This window comes from Apteryx mantelli, chromosome Z, assembly GCF_036417845.1.
Source record: "Apteryx mantelli isolate bAptMan1 chromosome Z, bAptMan1.hap1, whole genome shotgun sequence".
NCBI lineage: Eukaryota > Metazoa > Chordata > Aves > Apterygiformes > Apterygidae > Apteryx > Apteryx mantelli.
The window spans coordinates 51,261,216-51,274,066 of NC_090020.1; the positions used below are offsets into that span (position 1 = coordinate 51,261,216).

Genomic DNA, 12,851 nt, shown 5'->3' on the forward strand with positions numbered 1-12,851 from the left:
ATAACTGGTGAAGTCCAACACCCTAAGCCAATGTTTGTGTGACCAGCAGAAGTAACAACACAAATAACTTTCCTTAATCATATCAAAAAAGAACAGATATAAACTTCAGGGTTTATATCATTTCAAAATTAAACGTGAAAATAAGGAACTGTACAACGCTACTAAGAAGGGTTAACACTTTGACAATAAGTGTTTGGTTTGAAAACTACTTTACCTACAGACTAGACATTTTTCCCTGCTTGATGGGATCTCCTAGCTGACAAAGACTGGCTCTCACCAATATAATATGTGCTTCATATCCTGGAATTCTGGACCTGACTTTTTACTAGCCCTTGAAGCAGTACCATATTTCAAGTACAGCACCAAGCAAAGTCAATGGGACATTGCAGAACAAGGTATTACACGCAGCAAGGAAAACTTACAGCATCCAGCCCTATGATTAATAATGTCTAATTAATGTTTACAGTACAGCAACCTCAGGTCAAGGCTCAAACTGCAGTTCAAACTATTGCAGTCTTAGGTTTTATCTTGCTTTTTCAAAAAGATGGCTTCATGATAGGATAAATATAACTGTTGTTTATTCTGTTCAAGCTGCTTTTAGAAGCAGCTTACAGAGCTTAAATGTCTTGCAGAATCATCATGAAAATTTTCAAGCCAAAGCATAAAATATGTTTCTCTGTTCTTTGCTAGGCTGATTAATGATGGGAAAACAGATGGTGTTTGCACATTTGTCAAAACTAAACTAAACCCCCCAAACTATCACCAACAAAACACTTCTCCTGAATGATCTGGAGGTTAGCTTTTGCAATTCTGCATTACCGCATCTCTCCAGGAAGCTTAAACTATGCAGCCAATGACTTTCTGGTCTCTCGCCCACAACTATGGTACCTTACATCTCTTCACTGTCCCTTAAATATCATCTCGGTCCTACTCCCTTAACTTAACCATTCCTCACGTCCTTATTCAGCTGTTAGTCTCTCCTTTCAAACAGCCATGTCCCAATCTTCCTTTACTGCTACCAGTGTTTCCCCAGATAGTCCTAGATGCCCCATCCTTTTCAGTCTCCTTGCTCTTGAAGTATCTTTTGCTGCATTTTCTGTTTCTCCTGAAGTTTCCTTTCCTCCATGACTTCCAGCCATCTTCTCTTTTTTACCTGCCAACTGAATACCTGTCCTGATACTCCTAACTTCTTTGCGCTTGGTCTCAGTTCCTCATCCTACTTCTGCCAGTCTCAGCTCTCTCATCACATCCTAGCTCCCTTGGTATTCTCTCTCCACCCATTCTTACCAATCTCCTTATTGGTTCCCTTCTCAAGCTAACCTCAGTCTTTTCCATTTCTTTGCCTAATATTTCAGTAAATTTAACTAGGAACTGAACATGAGCATATACATCACCAAACATTCCCAAGTTCAGGAGTACATTGGTTAGTGTGAAGATGTCTGAATTGTGCCTAAAAAATGGGTTGGCAGGACAAAAGACAGCATGCAGAAGTGACATAAGCAAATCTGGAGATATGCTGCCAACTGTAAAACACCTAATCCATGCACTTCTGGAAGTGCCATATAATACTATGGAGCTGCCCCAGGCCACAGACTGAGACATAGCTTGTACCTGACTCTGAAAAAGCATAAGCATTGCTCTGAAAAGAAGTTAGAAGGAGTAACTGTCAAGCAAGTGAAGTATTTATTTCTTACATTAGAAGTCATCACAATCTGTCTTCTAGCATTTCTTCCACATCATCTGGCTACAGCCGTTTTAGTACTTTACACAGCTGTTGTACGGGAGCATAATTTTATCATAGAAGTTAGACAAAGAAATGTCCAACTCTTCAACACTAAAAGGTTACAATATTTTTAAGTTAGGTGCATACTTTAATACGCAATAGTAAACAAATAAAACGGAATGGAACTTTTTTTTAAAACATAGCAATCTCAAAATGCTGCAGGTTTTCTTCTTTGCTGTCAAAAAAACAGAAACCTAACAGCCTGCCAACTCTCCCTCCTTTGCCCATAACCACTTACGTTAATAATTCTCTATTCTTTGTATCACCATCAAAAAGAGAACTGAGAGAAAAATGAACTGATTGACAAACTTTAGGAATTAAATAAGTGCCATCTCCCTGTGAAAAAGAATGTATTTAAAAGGAAAAGCAAAACCTCTTAAAAAGTTTGCAAATTGTATGTAGTTATTATAGTAGAGAAGTGCTTAATAAAAGTGGCCTATCAAAGCACTTAGACATGAACATGAAGTTCCCCTGATTTCATATGGTTAACAGTAAGTGTATGATCAAGCACTTCACTGGGTTTTAGTTAGAAAAGTCAATGCTGCAAAAGACTGAGTACTATTCTACTAATATGAACATGCACATGAAACTTTGAGGTAAAGCTTCCTACTACTAGCATTCTACTGAATGTCAAACAGGCAATAACATATTACTCAAAATTGTAACTTTCTTACACTAAACTGTATCTTTGTTAATTTAAATAGACAACTTGTATTAAAGCTGTACTTGGAAAAATGAAAAATAAAAAATATTGTTTGAGAGGAAAAATCTGTGAGAGAAAACACTAAAAATGTCAGTGGTGAAAAGGAGAGGGATGGAGAAAGTTACAATGTATACCCTCTAGAGAAGCAAGGCTTTCCTGAATTTCCTTTTGAAAAGTAAATTAGCAGCAGTACTCCCATCCTTCATTCTGCACTGGATCAGAGAGCGGACCTGCAGTTCTAAACAAAGCTCAGGCAAGACCGAACTATTTGCTGCTGTATGTGAATGCTTAATTTGAGCTGTCCATATTTTACAGTCTTTGTGAATACCATATCTGTTGTTACCATAATGTCTTCAGAGTTTCTTTATACTAGGAAAAAAACTCAAACAAACAAAAGAAACCCCCTATTGTAGCAAACACACAAATCAATGAGGGTATAATGGAGGGCTGTACAATACTTTCTTTTATACGATGCATATTTTTCAATAACATATGTTTAAATTTCATCACAGGTGACATTAGGTGGAGTAGAAGGGAAGAAAGGGAAACAATATTCCCTCACCCTCAGCAAAACCCAAAGCAATGTATGCTCCAGGTCCTTTGGAGTAGCAGCTGTATCACTTCATCACCTTCCTTCCTTACCTTCCTACTATCTACACAGTGGCTGCAAGAAGGGTAAGAAAGAAAAATACCCCCCAAAATACACAAAACTGGCCAGTAAATAACAGCAGTTTCTAGCAGATGAGCAAGATGTGATTCATCTGACAGAAGGCAGGCATTTACATCTGAACTACTCAGCACCAGCTGATTTAATGGTCAATGAGAGGAGGAGGAAAAAATGCATTTCCATGGCACAGTTCTAAAATACACAAATAAAATAGGTCAGATTTACCTTAAAGTTTAGAAACAGGCAACCTTAAAGTTGCCAATTTCTCTCTACTGACCACAAAACCAGTATAAGGGAACACAATCAGATGCAGACATTAAATTTAAACATGATGAATCCCTCATATAGTGACATAAATTGATAATGTGCTTTGCTTTTTTCACTGAGATGAATCAGGCACAGATGTTTTCCTTTAACATTCCTCTACTCCTCAGTACTTTTAAATATATTTATATGAAAAGTGATTCTAACATGGACCTACTTATTATTCACATACATTAAGACAGTCCAATGAATGAATGAGAGAAACTCACAGATGAAGACCAGCTGGCTTGAAACTGAACCTGATTAAGACAGAATTTCTGTAAATAGCCTACAAAGCACCAAAAATGCATTCTGAAGAATTGGAGCCATGATGCAGCCACATTAACAGATAGGCAGGGCAAGCATTCCAGGCTGATGCTAAGCTTTCACAGAATATCTCCTGCAAATGTAGAAGCAGCACTCTTGACTGCATGGGCTGGGTAGGAGATTCCACCATGTCTCAGCCCACAGCCCACCCTTCATACAAGACAACATAAAGGGAAACTTTCTCTCTCCTGGGAGCAGGCTTATCAGGGCAGATCTGATATTATACAATTAATTCACATGAAGAAACCAAACTTTAGATCTAAATAGAAAGTATATATTTTTTAAATGAATATATGTTTAAAATAAGTTAAAAAAAAACCCCACACACAAAAAACAAACAAAAAGAACCGCTACATTATATACCAATTTTTTTTACCCAACAGCTTCTTTCTTACCTAACAATAGAATCAGGAAGAATGAATTATGCATGACAAGTATTAGTGACATTATATGATGTACTACGAAAAGGAGTTCAGTGAGGAAGAAGAAAATAAGTACTTCTACGGAACCAAAGTAGTGACATACAAACAGGCGTAGAGAAGCACATTAAAATATGTTCACATATTGTACTTCTCTTTGTGAAAATCTGGCTCTTTAGATTAATAAAGATCAGAGATTACTTGCATATCTAAAAAGTTTAAAATTTCAAGCTGTCACTTATACAGAAGGCATCATAAGTATAAACTATTAAATATATAAATATAACCTTTAGACCAGACTATTTAACTTAAACTTTCAATGTGTTTTATAAGCAGTAATAGTCTATACTACTCTGTCTCCTGAAAATTAAAAGAATTCTAGCAAAATAAGATTTCTAAAATGTCAAGCATTATGAAGCAGTCTGCTGTACATAAGTCTTTTTGAAAGGCAAGAGCAAAAACATTTCACTGGCACAAGGTCAGTCAGTTCTGAGAAGATAGTAGCTTCTATTTTTATCTTTTCATTTCTACATTATTCAATGCTTTAACATAACATTAGCATTAGAATTTCATCTGGAAACAATCTTCACAGTGACGTTAAATTTTTATTTGATGACAATGATTCTTCAAAGGGACATTCACGGGGATTCTACTTTATGGCCGCCAATTGTTCTGCTACTTGCGATTTGCTTTATTTTTCCATAGTGAAATCACCGTTATTTTTGCACTTGTCAGCATAATAGTCTGAGGCAAGGCTTACAGACAAATCTGGAGGACTCACATACACATTTCCATTGTCTATGGTAACTTTATGAATCCTTTGTTTCACTCCTTTTGATCGCCACCGTGGTGTTGGTGATGGTTCCATAGGGTTTATGGCTTGATATAATCCTTCTCCTGTTTCCAAAGTAATTTTATACTTATGCCAAGGACAAATAATACATGGTTGACCATTGATATCCTGAAAAGAGAAAAAAAAAAGCAGAGAGAAAAAGTGAGCCATGGACTTCTGACTCTTCCTCTCCTTGGAAAATATTCTATGCAAAAAGATATGCCCAGTGATTTAGCTGTACTATACTGCACCATTTATACAGGAATATAAAGTTCAATTCCTAAGAGCACCATCGTTTCAGTAGCAAACTGGACTGGTGATTCATTTGGTGCTGGAGAACTAGGTTCAAAAAGTAAGAGTATCAGCCTTTCCTTCCAATGTTCATAGTACGACTGCTTAATAATAATATTCTACCGCTAAAGGATGCATCCATACAGCAAAGGGAATCAGATTCTAAGCCCATTTCTCACTTCATTTTAGCTTCACAAAATAAAAACATGCATAAAATGTCATCTTAAATAGGGTGATAGGCAATGTTTTTCTTATATAAATGCCTGTTACTTTCAATGTTATATTCAGATAAAAGTATTCAAAAATGCATTAGAAAATTTCAAATGACTACATTTACATGCATTATTTTTATTATGCTTACATACCTCTATTTCTCCAAGGCGTAAAGGACCTCCTGCATCTAAAACATAGTAGAAAATGATATTAATTTATGTAATAATTTTTATGCTTAATTGTTACAACATCAAGATCATATGCGCAAATATCTTACGGTAGCAGCAAGCATCCATAGCATAAAATTTCCCTTCATGGTAGAAAATGACAACTTCTCTGTCATTGACCTTGGTGGTTATTCTTTGGGACTTTTTTATGTCATCTTCTTTACCAACATATACAGGAGCATCAGGCTCCATTTCGACTGCTCCTTTGCTCGAGCTGCACAAATCCATGTCCTTAAAACGCAAAAAATTCAAAAAGACACTTTATGAAAGAATTCATGTTTGGATTTCTACATATAGAATGGATGCCTTAGTCACCGAAAAGCCACTATCTATCTAACATGCAACAAGAAAGGAACAAAAGTTTTTGTAAAAGATTATCAAGACGCACATGAAACAAAGAACAGGAGTTTGATAACAATGTTTAGCCAATGTGTTCATTAACGAAACTGGGATTGGAAATACTGACTGTTACAAACTGATAACTGAGGCAGAGAAAGATAATTTCTAAATCTCTACTTATTTATTTACTCTACACTTTAATCACCATCTTCTCTCAAAACCTATATGCAAACAAATACAAGGATGCCAAATGTAAAATACACCATTTGCTGTAAATGCAAAAATTAGCATTTGCATCTAAATCCAGTATTGTTTAAATAATATTATGGCTAGAAATACAAACTGATATAAGTTGATAAAGAAGTAAAAACATTGGCTGCAAAAGAGAAAACAAATCGTTCAGTGAGAAGCTGTATCAAACTGGGGCATTTTAGCAAACGTATTCTGCCTTTTCCTTCCTCTCCTTATTTATTTCAAATGTCTAACAGGCTTTCTCTTTCAATAGGGGGCATAAGTAAGTCTCCCTGTTTTATCATAAAACCTGTATGAATGTCTTATCTTTGAGACTTTCAATCTTCCTCTCAAATTTGGTTACAATTAGCTGCTGTGTTCCAGTTACCTTAGAACTCCTCACACACACTTAGCACACTCATGGCACAACCACATTACCCTCACTTTCTCAGAAAATCAGGCTAAAAAAAAATAAAAAAATCTTTGTACACACTGAGAATAAAGAGGAACTGCAGGCAAATATATTCAAGTTGCAAAGAGGGCAGAGACTTACAAAGAGGAGCGGAGTTTCTCGGTCATGCAGCGAGCCCCACAGTACCTTAGATCCACACCAGATCACAACAGAGATGAGGAAACACACGAAGAAATGAAGGCTCAGAATAATGATTTCCAGCATTGGCTCTCTTCAGTATTCCTGCCACACCTAGGCCTGCTTGGTTCACATGCGTAGCAGCTTTTATCAAAGCGCTTTTTTATGTAAAAAGCTTTTTTTGTGAGATAGCGGGGCTGGCCCCAGCAGCACAAAAAAGGCAGACTTTACGCAAGGCTCAGCACGGCCGCAGTGAACTGTGCCAGGACTGATAACGCCGAGGAGAAGATCTGGGGCTGCCCTGATAACCGACCAGCACAGCTCCGAGTCGGATGTTCTGCCTTTCTCCTCATAAGCGAAACTCCATGGCTGCCTCCCACCGAGTGGGTCACAGGAATTTAAAACCATGTTTAGAAGTCATTTATTACATTCTGATGTGTATTCATGCTCAACAAACACGTTTCCTAATAAGATGTTATACCAGGAAAACTTGTATAAATAACACTGTGGTATTTTCAAGGCCAGTTATCTTTTGATTTATGCATAATCAACTACAAGTACAGATTCTTTGCATTGTAGATACAGGCGCTCTACCAAATCTTGCCTAGAAAGCAAAATATCACAGTTTTCAGATTCACAGAACTATCCAATAAAACATTCACATTTTTCTTATTTTCTTTAGAAAGTAAGCACAGCATGTAGCAATCTAATCACGAGACCTGGAATAGGAAACTCCCAATTTTTACTATCACCTTTTGGCTAACTCTGTTTATAAACTTCCCAGATTGGCCAAAATATTAAAATACAGGTGCCCATAGTTAGAAACATTTTTGTGAAGACATCAATAAAAAATTACATATATAGATATGTAGATATGTCCTGACCAGTATTAAAATAACATTTAGCACTAAATCCCCTGTTCATTTAGTGGAGAACACATTTAGTGCTCATTTCTACAGCCAGCCTGCATTTGCATACATATACTACACAGCTGCCCAAGACCGAAACCTGGTTGATTGTTAGGGTGTTGTGCACCCCACATTTATTAACTGGAAGAAGTAACAATAGCAAACTGCTTCATTTTAAAGGTAGACTGAGATGTAAAGACTTAAATGTTTATCTACAACCAACTGTATAGTATGAACAGCCCCAGCAAAACCAGGTCCTCCGGAACAAAGCCCTCAAGGCAATGTGTACTTGTCAATGCAGTACTGAGTTTAAGAAAAAGCACCCTGGCAGAAGACCATCTTCCCTTAGGAAAGAAGAGCAATTAAACACTCAATAGCAAGAAAAACCTGCAACTAGACTCTCTTATTGGGAGCTCGCTGTTGGACACTTTCTCATCCATGAAGTGGAAGCACACTTGTGAAGTATTAACAAAAAAGGAGAGATCTCAGTCCAGTAGGCACAGAAAGCTCAAAAGGAGGCAGGGGCTTCCTGATTGCAGCAACCTTCCCAGTTTGGGAGAGACTGGGGCAGGCAGGAGGACCTTGCAGAAGAGAAGCCTAACAGCCCTCCAAGCTGGTTTTCATCTCACATGCTTTTCCACTTTTCAGGCGGGCAGCTCCGAGCCCCAGGTGCGAAGCTGTTTCTGCAGCGCTGTCTCTCATGGCGGGATCCTACCACAACAGAGACCAGCCGCTGTTTCCCTCCCTCTCCCGAAACGGTGAAACTACTGGCAGGCCCTACCATGGAACTGCTGAGCTAGCAAACAGTCACCTATTAAAAGCACATGAAATTGGCGTTTTATTTGTTTGCCCTCTTAGGGCTCCTTGGAAAGTGTAGTTTCCATTGCACGCTACGTAAGGTGAACTAAAAAGTCCATTTTGCTTGATTGTGTTGTTTCCAGGTCACTAACCAGGCTAAAATCCCTCTGTTTAAACCAGACACACAAAGTATAACCGTCCGCGTAAACCTCAGACCTCGCTGCATCCCAGCGGAGCAGAAGCGCCAGACCAGAGCGCGTCCCGCCGATAACCCCAAGACTGCCGAGGCGCAGAGAGGCGCAGCTGCTCGGAAACACCCGAGCAGGGGGGTACGGCCCAAGCCGAGCCTTCCCCTCCAGACAGCCCCGCTGCCGAGGGGGCCGCGGCAGGGCTGCCGCCCCGCCGGCTGGCTCCGCGGCACCGGGCAGCCGGATGCGCGCTTGCAGGGGCGGACAGACAGCGCCAGGCACTGCCAGTTCCCTTCCCGGCTCTGACGCAACGGAGTTAAACAAACACCAAAAATCCCCAGACATCCCCTTTCCCTCCGCCGCGGGCCCCCGGCAAGGCTCGGGCAACCGCTTCTCCCCTCCGCAAGGGACGGAGGGAGGCGGCGCTGGAGACTGCCCGGCCCCCAGCCTGCGCCGCCCGGCCGCCGCGCGCGCAGAGCCGCCGCCGCGCTCCCATCACGGGCGCGGTGCGGCGCGGCGCCAGGGGCCCCCCCCGACCGGCCGCGCGCGCCAGAGGGCGGGCACGCGCCCCGCTGCCCCCGCCCCGCCCCCGCGAGCCTCCCGCACCTACCGCGCGGCTGCCGGCCTCGCGACGGCGCGCGGCGACAGGAGGCGAGACTACAGCTCCCGGCGAGCACTGCGGGCCGCACCCCCGCGCCGGGGGCGTAACGGCCGCGCCGCGCGCTCCGCCTCAACGGGCGGGGCCGCCGCCGCCGGGCGGCTGCGGACGGGGCGAGAGGACCCCGGCCCGGCACCGCGCGGGGAGCTCCCTTGGCCCCCAAAGCATGGGGGGTCAGGGCGCGAAGGCTCAGCGGATTCCCCCGCGCGGCTGAGGCGGGCGGTGTGTTTTTCGCGGGCGTCTTTCCACACTGAAAATACGTGTGAAATCACAGCCCTCGTCCCGACGGCTTTCAGTATAAATTCGGCGTCATATGCAGTAATCATCGACCCTGAAAAGCAGGTGTGCTCAGGTACAGTGAGGTACAGCACAGCTGAAGCAGCGCAGCCCCCTTCTCACAACTGACCTGATCCTGCCAGGAAGGGAGCGGATGAGACGTGTTCAACAGCATGGAAACCAACGATCTAACCACGCTGGCAACATAAATACATATTCCTGTGTTCTTGGGCAGCACACATGGAATAATCGTAGCATAATTAGTCTTATAATAATAAACGGCCTTAGGTAGTGTAAGTTAGGTGTTGGGATCAATACGACGATCCCCTTACTTAGAGAATCTGGCAAGTCAGAGTAGCTTTTTTTTTCCTCTATACTGCCCCAGATGTAGTTGTCCATCTTTAAAAGCACGTGGTTTTAGAACACTGAATATATACAATAATATGTTTGGAAAGCAAGGGATGTATGGAATCACTAATAAAAATGTAAACATAATAATTACTTTTTTTTCCGGGTTACCTAGTTACCAAAATGTGGCTCACTAAGCACAACTTAATTCCTGGAATGAGCGGAACTGATAACATGTTATCTGCCAATTTAAATAAACGTGTAAAAAATGACAGAATTCCCCCAAGCTACATAGGTATCAAAATACAGCAAACAAAGCACAACTTAATTCCTGGAATGAACCTAAGTTAGAATTGTATCTACAAACTGAATTTAAAACAATTTGATCAAAAAGAGGAAGGCTATCCCCCTCCCCCCCCGAAGCTTTAAGCGGATTTCCTAACTAGTTAGATTTTTCTTAAAATTTTCTTAAGAGTTTGGCTTCTTTTATGTATTCTGACTCACTTTATATGATGCTGGATGGAGGCGTCCCTGCATCAAAGTGCCATCTGGTGGAAATTACAATGAAAGAGAGTTGGTGTAGCAGAAGGATTCATCCTTTTGGACCAAAATACAGTTCATTTCATGAGTAGTAATTCATTAACATAAGCTTTACTAATTCCTTCTCTATTCTTCGAAACGTACCTGGGGGAAAAGAAAAGAAATTACTGCCAAGTGCGGCGCGAGCGTGGCCGCTGCCTCCCGCAGCATACGGCGTCAACTCCACGCCGCGACCGTCCAACAGGATGCTGTTAAGCGGATCCACGCACAGCCTGCGCCTCGCTCTGCGCTGCTGCGAGCGCAGCGCAGCGGCGGTTGGTTGGTTGGCGCCGGTGCGGTTAGCACCTGGGCGCAGCGCTCCGCGGCGCGCAGCCGAGCGCGGGACGGGGCGCCGGCTGCCGCGGACGGCTCCCCCGCTTTCCGCTCGCTCGCTGCCCCCGAGGCGCGGATTTCGCCCCTGCAGGTACATGAATAAAACAGTCGGGCTGGAGGCTGGAGAGGAGTGGGCGGCGGTACGCGGGGCTGCCCGAGCGCGGGTCCGCGGGAGGACGGCGGCGGCTGGCGGCGGCGGGGTGGGGAAGCGCGCTGGCCGCGGGGGTGCGCAGCCCCCCCCCGCGCGCCCCATGACGGGCAGAGCCCCTATATAGGCTCGGGGAGTGCCGCCGCCGCGGCGCGTCGAGAAAGTTTGTGCCCGGCGGGCAGCACGGAGCGGGGCCGCCCGGCGCAGCACCCTTCCTTCTCCTTCTGCTTCTCCCTCCCTGCCCGCTGGGACTTTGCGGGAGCCATGGAAGACCCCTTCAGCCCGAGCAGCTTGGCAGCCGCGCCCAACCTCTCCAGCGTCCCGGAGCCGGGTGGCAGCCTCAACCTCTCCGCCCCCGGGGGGCAGTGGCCGCTGCCCAGCCGGCGGGCGCGGGCGGCGTCGGCGGGCGCCGTCCTGCTGCTGGCGCTGGTGGGCAACTGCCTGGTGCTGCGACGGCTCGCCTGCTGCGGCTGCTGCGGCCGGGGCCGGCGGCGCAAGATGGACTTCCTCATCGCCCACCTGGCGCTCGCCGACCTCTGCGGCTGCGGGCTGGCGCTGTTGCCGCGGCTGGCGGCCGAGCTGCGCGGGCCGGGCTGGCCGCCGGGCGCCGCCGCCTGCCGCCTGCTGCCGCTGCTGCAGGGCTGCGGCCCGCTGGCCTCGGCCCACGTCCTGGTGCTGCTGGCGCTGGAGCGGCACCACGTGGTGCGGCGCCCGGCGCGGCCGCCGCTGCCCGCCCGTGGCCTCGCCGCGCTGGGCTGGCTGCTGGCGCCGCTGCTGGCCCTGCCGCAAGCCTTCGTCTTCCGCCCCGCACCGCGCCCCGGCGGGCCGCGCTGCCGCAGCATCTTCGAGGAGCTGCCGCGCTGGCACGGCCTGGCCTACGCCGCCTACGGGGCCGCCACCAGCTTTGTGGCGCCCGCCTGCCTGCTCTGCTGGGCCTACGGCCGCATCCTGCTCGCCGTCTGGGCCGCCCGCGGGCACAAGGCAGCGGGGAGCGGGCGGCGCTGCCCGGGGCTGCTGCCCGGGGCTGGCGGCTGCGGGATGCCCCGCGCGCGGGCGCGGACACTGCAGCTGACGCTAGTGCTGATTGCACTGTTCACACTGTGCCGCCTGCCGCGCTGCGCGCTTGAGCTCAGCCTTGCCTCAGCACCCGCCCAGCCTGGCGCCCATGGCCCGCGGGAGGCGCTGGTGGCGCTGGGCATCATGGCGGCGGCCAACAGCGCCCTCAACCCCTTCGCCTACCTGCTCTTCCAGAGCCACCGGCCCTGGGCGCACCGCCTCCAGCGAGGCCTCTGTGGCGTGGGGCCTGGCGCCACCTGCTGCTGCCCCGGCCTCGAGGCAGAGCCGCGCCACCGGGCGACCCACCGCGCCCTGCACCGGCCCCGCCGACGCCCTCGCACCGACGCTGTGCCCGCCAACCCCGCGGCCGCCATCTTGGGGCCAGCCACCACTGGGGCCACCATCTCGGGGCCCGCTGACCCTGCGGCTGCCATTTCGGGGCTGGCCACTGCCGGGGCTGCCACCTCGGAGCCTGCCACCCCACTGCCGGGTGGTGCCAGCTCTGCCACCCCTGGGCCTGCCACGCCGCCGCCAGGCGCCACCGCCGAGGGCCGCTGCTAGCTGGGCCCCGCCGCCAGGCAGCAACCCCTGTGGCCCTCCCTGGCGTGCCGCTGCCCCTTCCCCGGATAGCCGGC

At 46.7% G+C, this 12,851-nt stretch overlaps 2 protein-coding genes across 6 annotated transcripts; one reads left to right on the plus strand and one right to left on the minus strand.

Annotated features, from left to right (window-relative positions):
• Positions 1-1,666: 1,666 nt before the first annotated feature.
• On the minus strand, positions 1,667-10,960 carry RFESD (Rieske Fe-S domain containing). Of its 5 annotated transcripts, none has more exons than XM_067316028.1 (4): positions 10,605-10,960; positions 5,816-5,996; positions 5,691-5,725; positions 1,667-5,163 (listed from the first exon to the last, which is right to left on the minus strand). In XM_067316028.1, the coding sequence occupies exons 1-4, from the start codon at positions 10,635-10,637 to the stop codon at positions 4,894-4,896; spliced, it is 519 nt and encodes a 172-aa protein (XP_067172129.1). In that variant the 5' UTR covers positions 10,638-10,960; the 3' UTR covers positions 1,667-4,893. The 5 variants fall into 5 exon arrangements, with proteins under 5 accessions (XP_067172129.1, XP_067172130.1, XP_013797875.1 ...); XM_067316029.1 differs by lacking the exon at positions 10,605-10,960 and adding an exon at positions 9,429-9,475; XM_013942421.2 differs by lacking the exon at positions 10,605-10,960 and adding an exon at positions 8,847-9,119.
• A 365-nt stretch (positions 10,961-11,325) lies between these two features.
• Positions 11,326-12,777, plus strand: GPR150 (G protein-coupled receptor 150). Its single transcript, XM_067316428.1, has one exon. It carries the CDS (start codon positions 11,425-11,427, stop codon positions 12,775-12,777), a length of 1,353 nt encoding a protein of 450 aa, XP_067172529.1. The 5' UTR covers positions 11,326-11,424.
• The last annotated feature ends 74 nt before the right edge of the window (positions 12,778-12,851 follow it).

Bases quoted from the DNA above. Each gene is read 5' to 3' on its own strand.
- RFESD (XM_067316026.1), bottom strand. From the start codon at position 7,011: ATGCTGGAAATCATTATTCTGAGCCTTCATTTCTTCGTGTGTTTCCTC. The intron at 5,997-6,888 runs GTAAGTCTCTGC...TTGCGTTTTAAG, and splicing joins GAGAAACTCCGCTCCTCTTT to GACATGGATTTGTGCAGCTC. The intron at 5,164-5,690 runs GTATGTAAGCAT...TTCTCTTTTCAG, and splicing joins TACGCCTTGGAGAAATAGAG to GATATCAATGGTCAACCATG.
- GPR150 (XM_067316428.1), top strand. From the start codon at position 11,425: ATGGAAGACCCCTTCAGCCCGAGCAGCTTGGCAGCCGCGCCCAACCTC.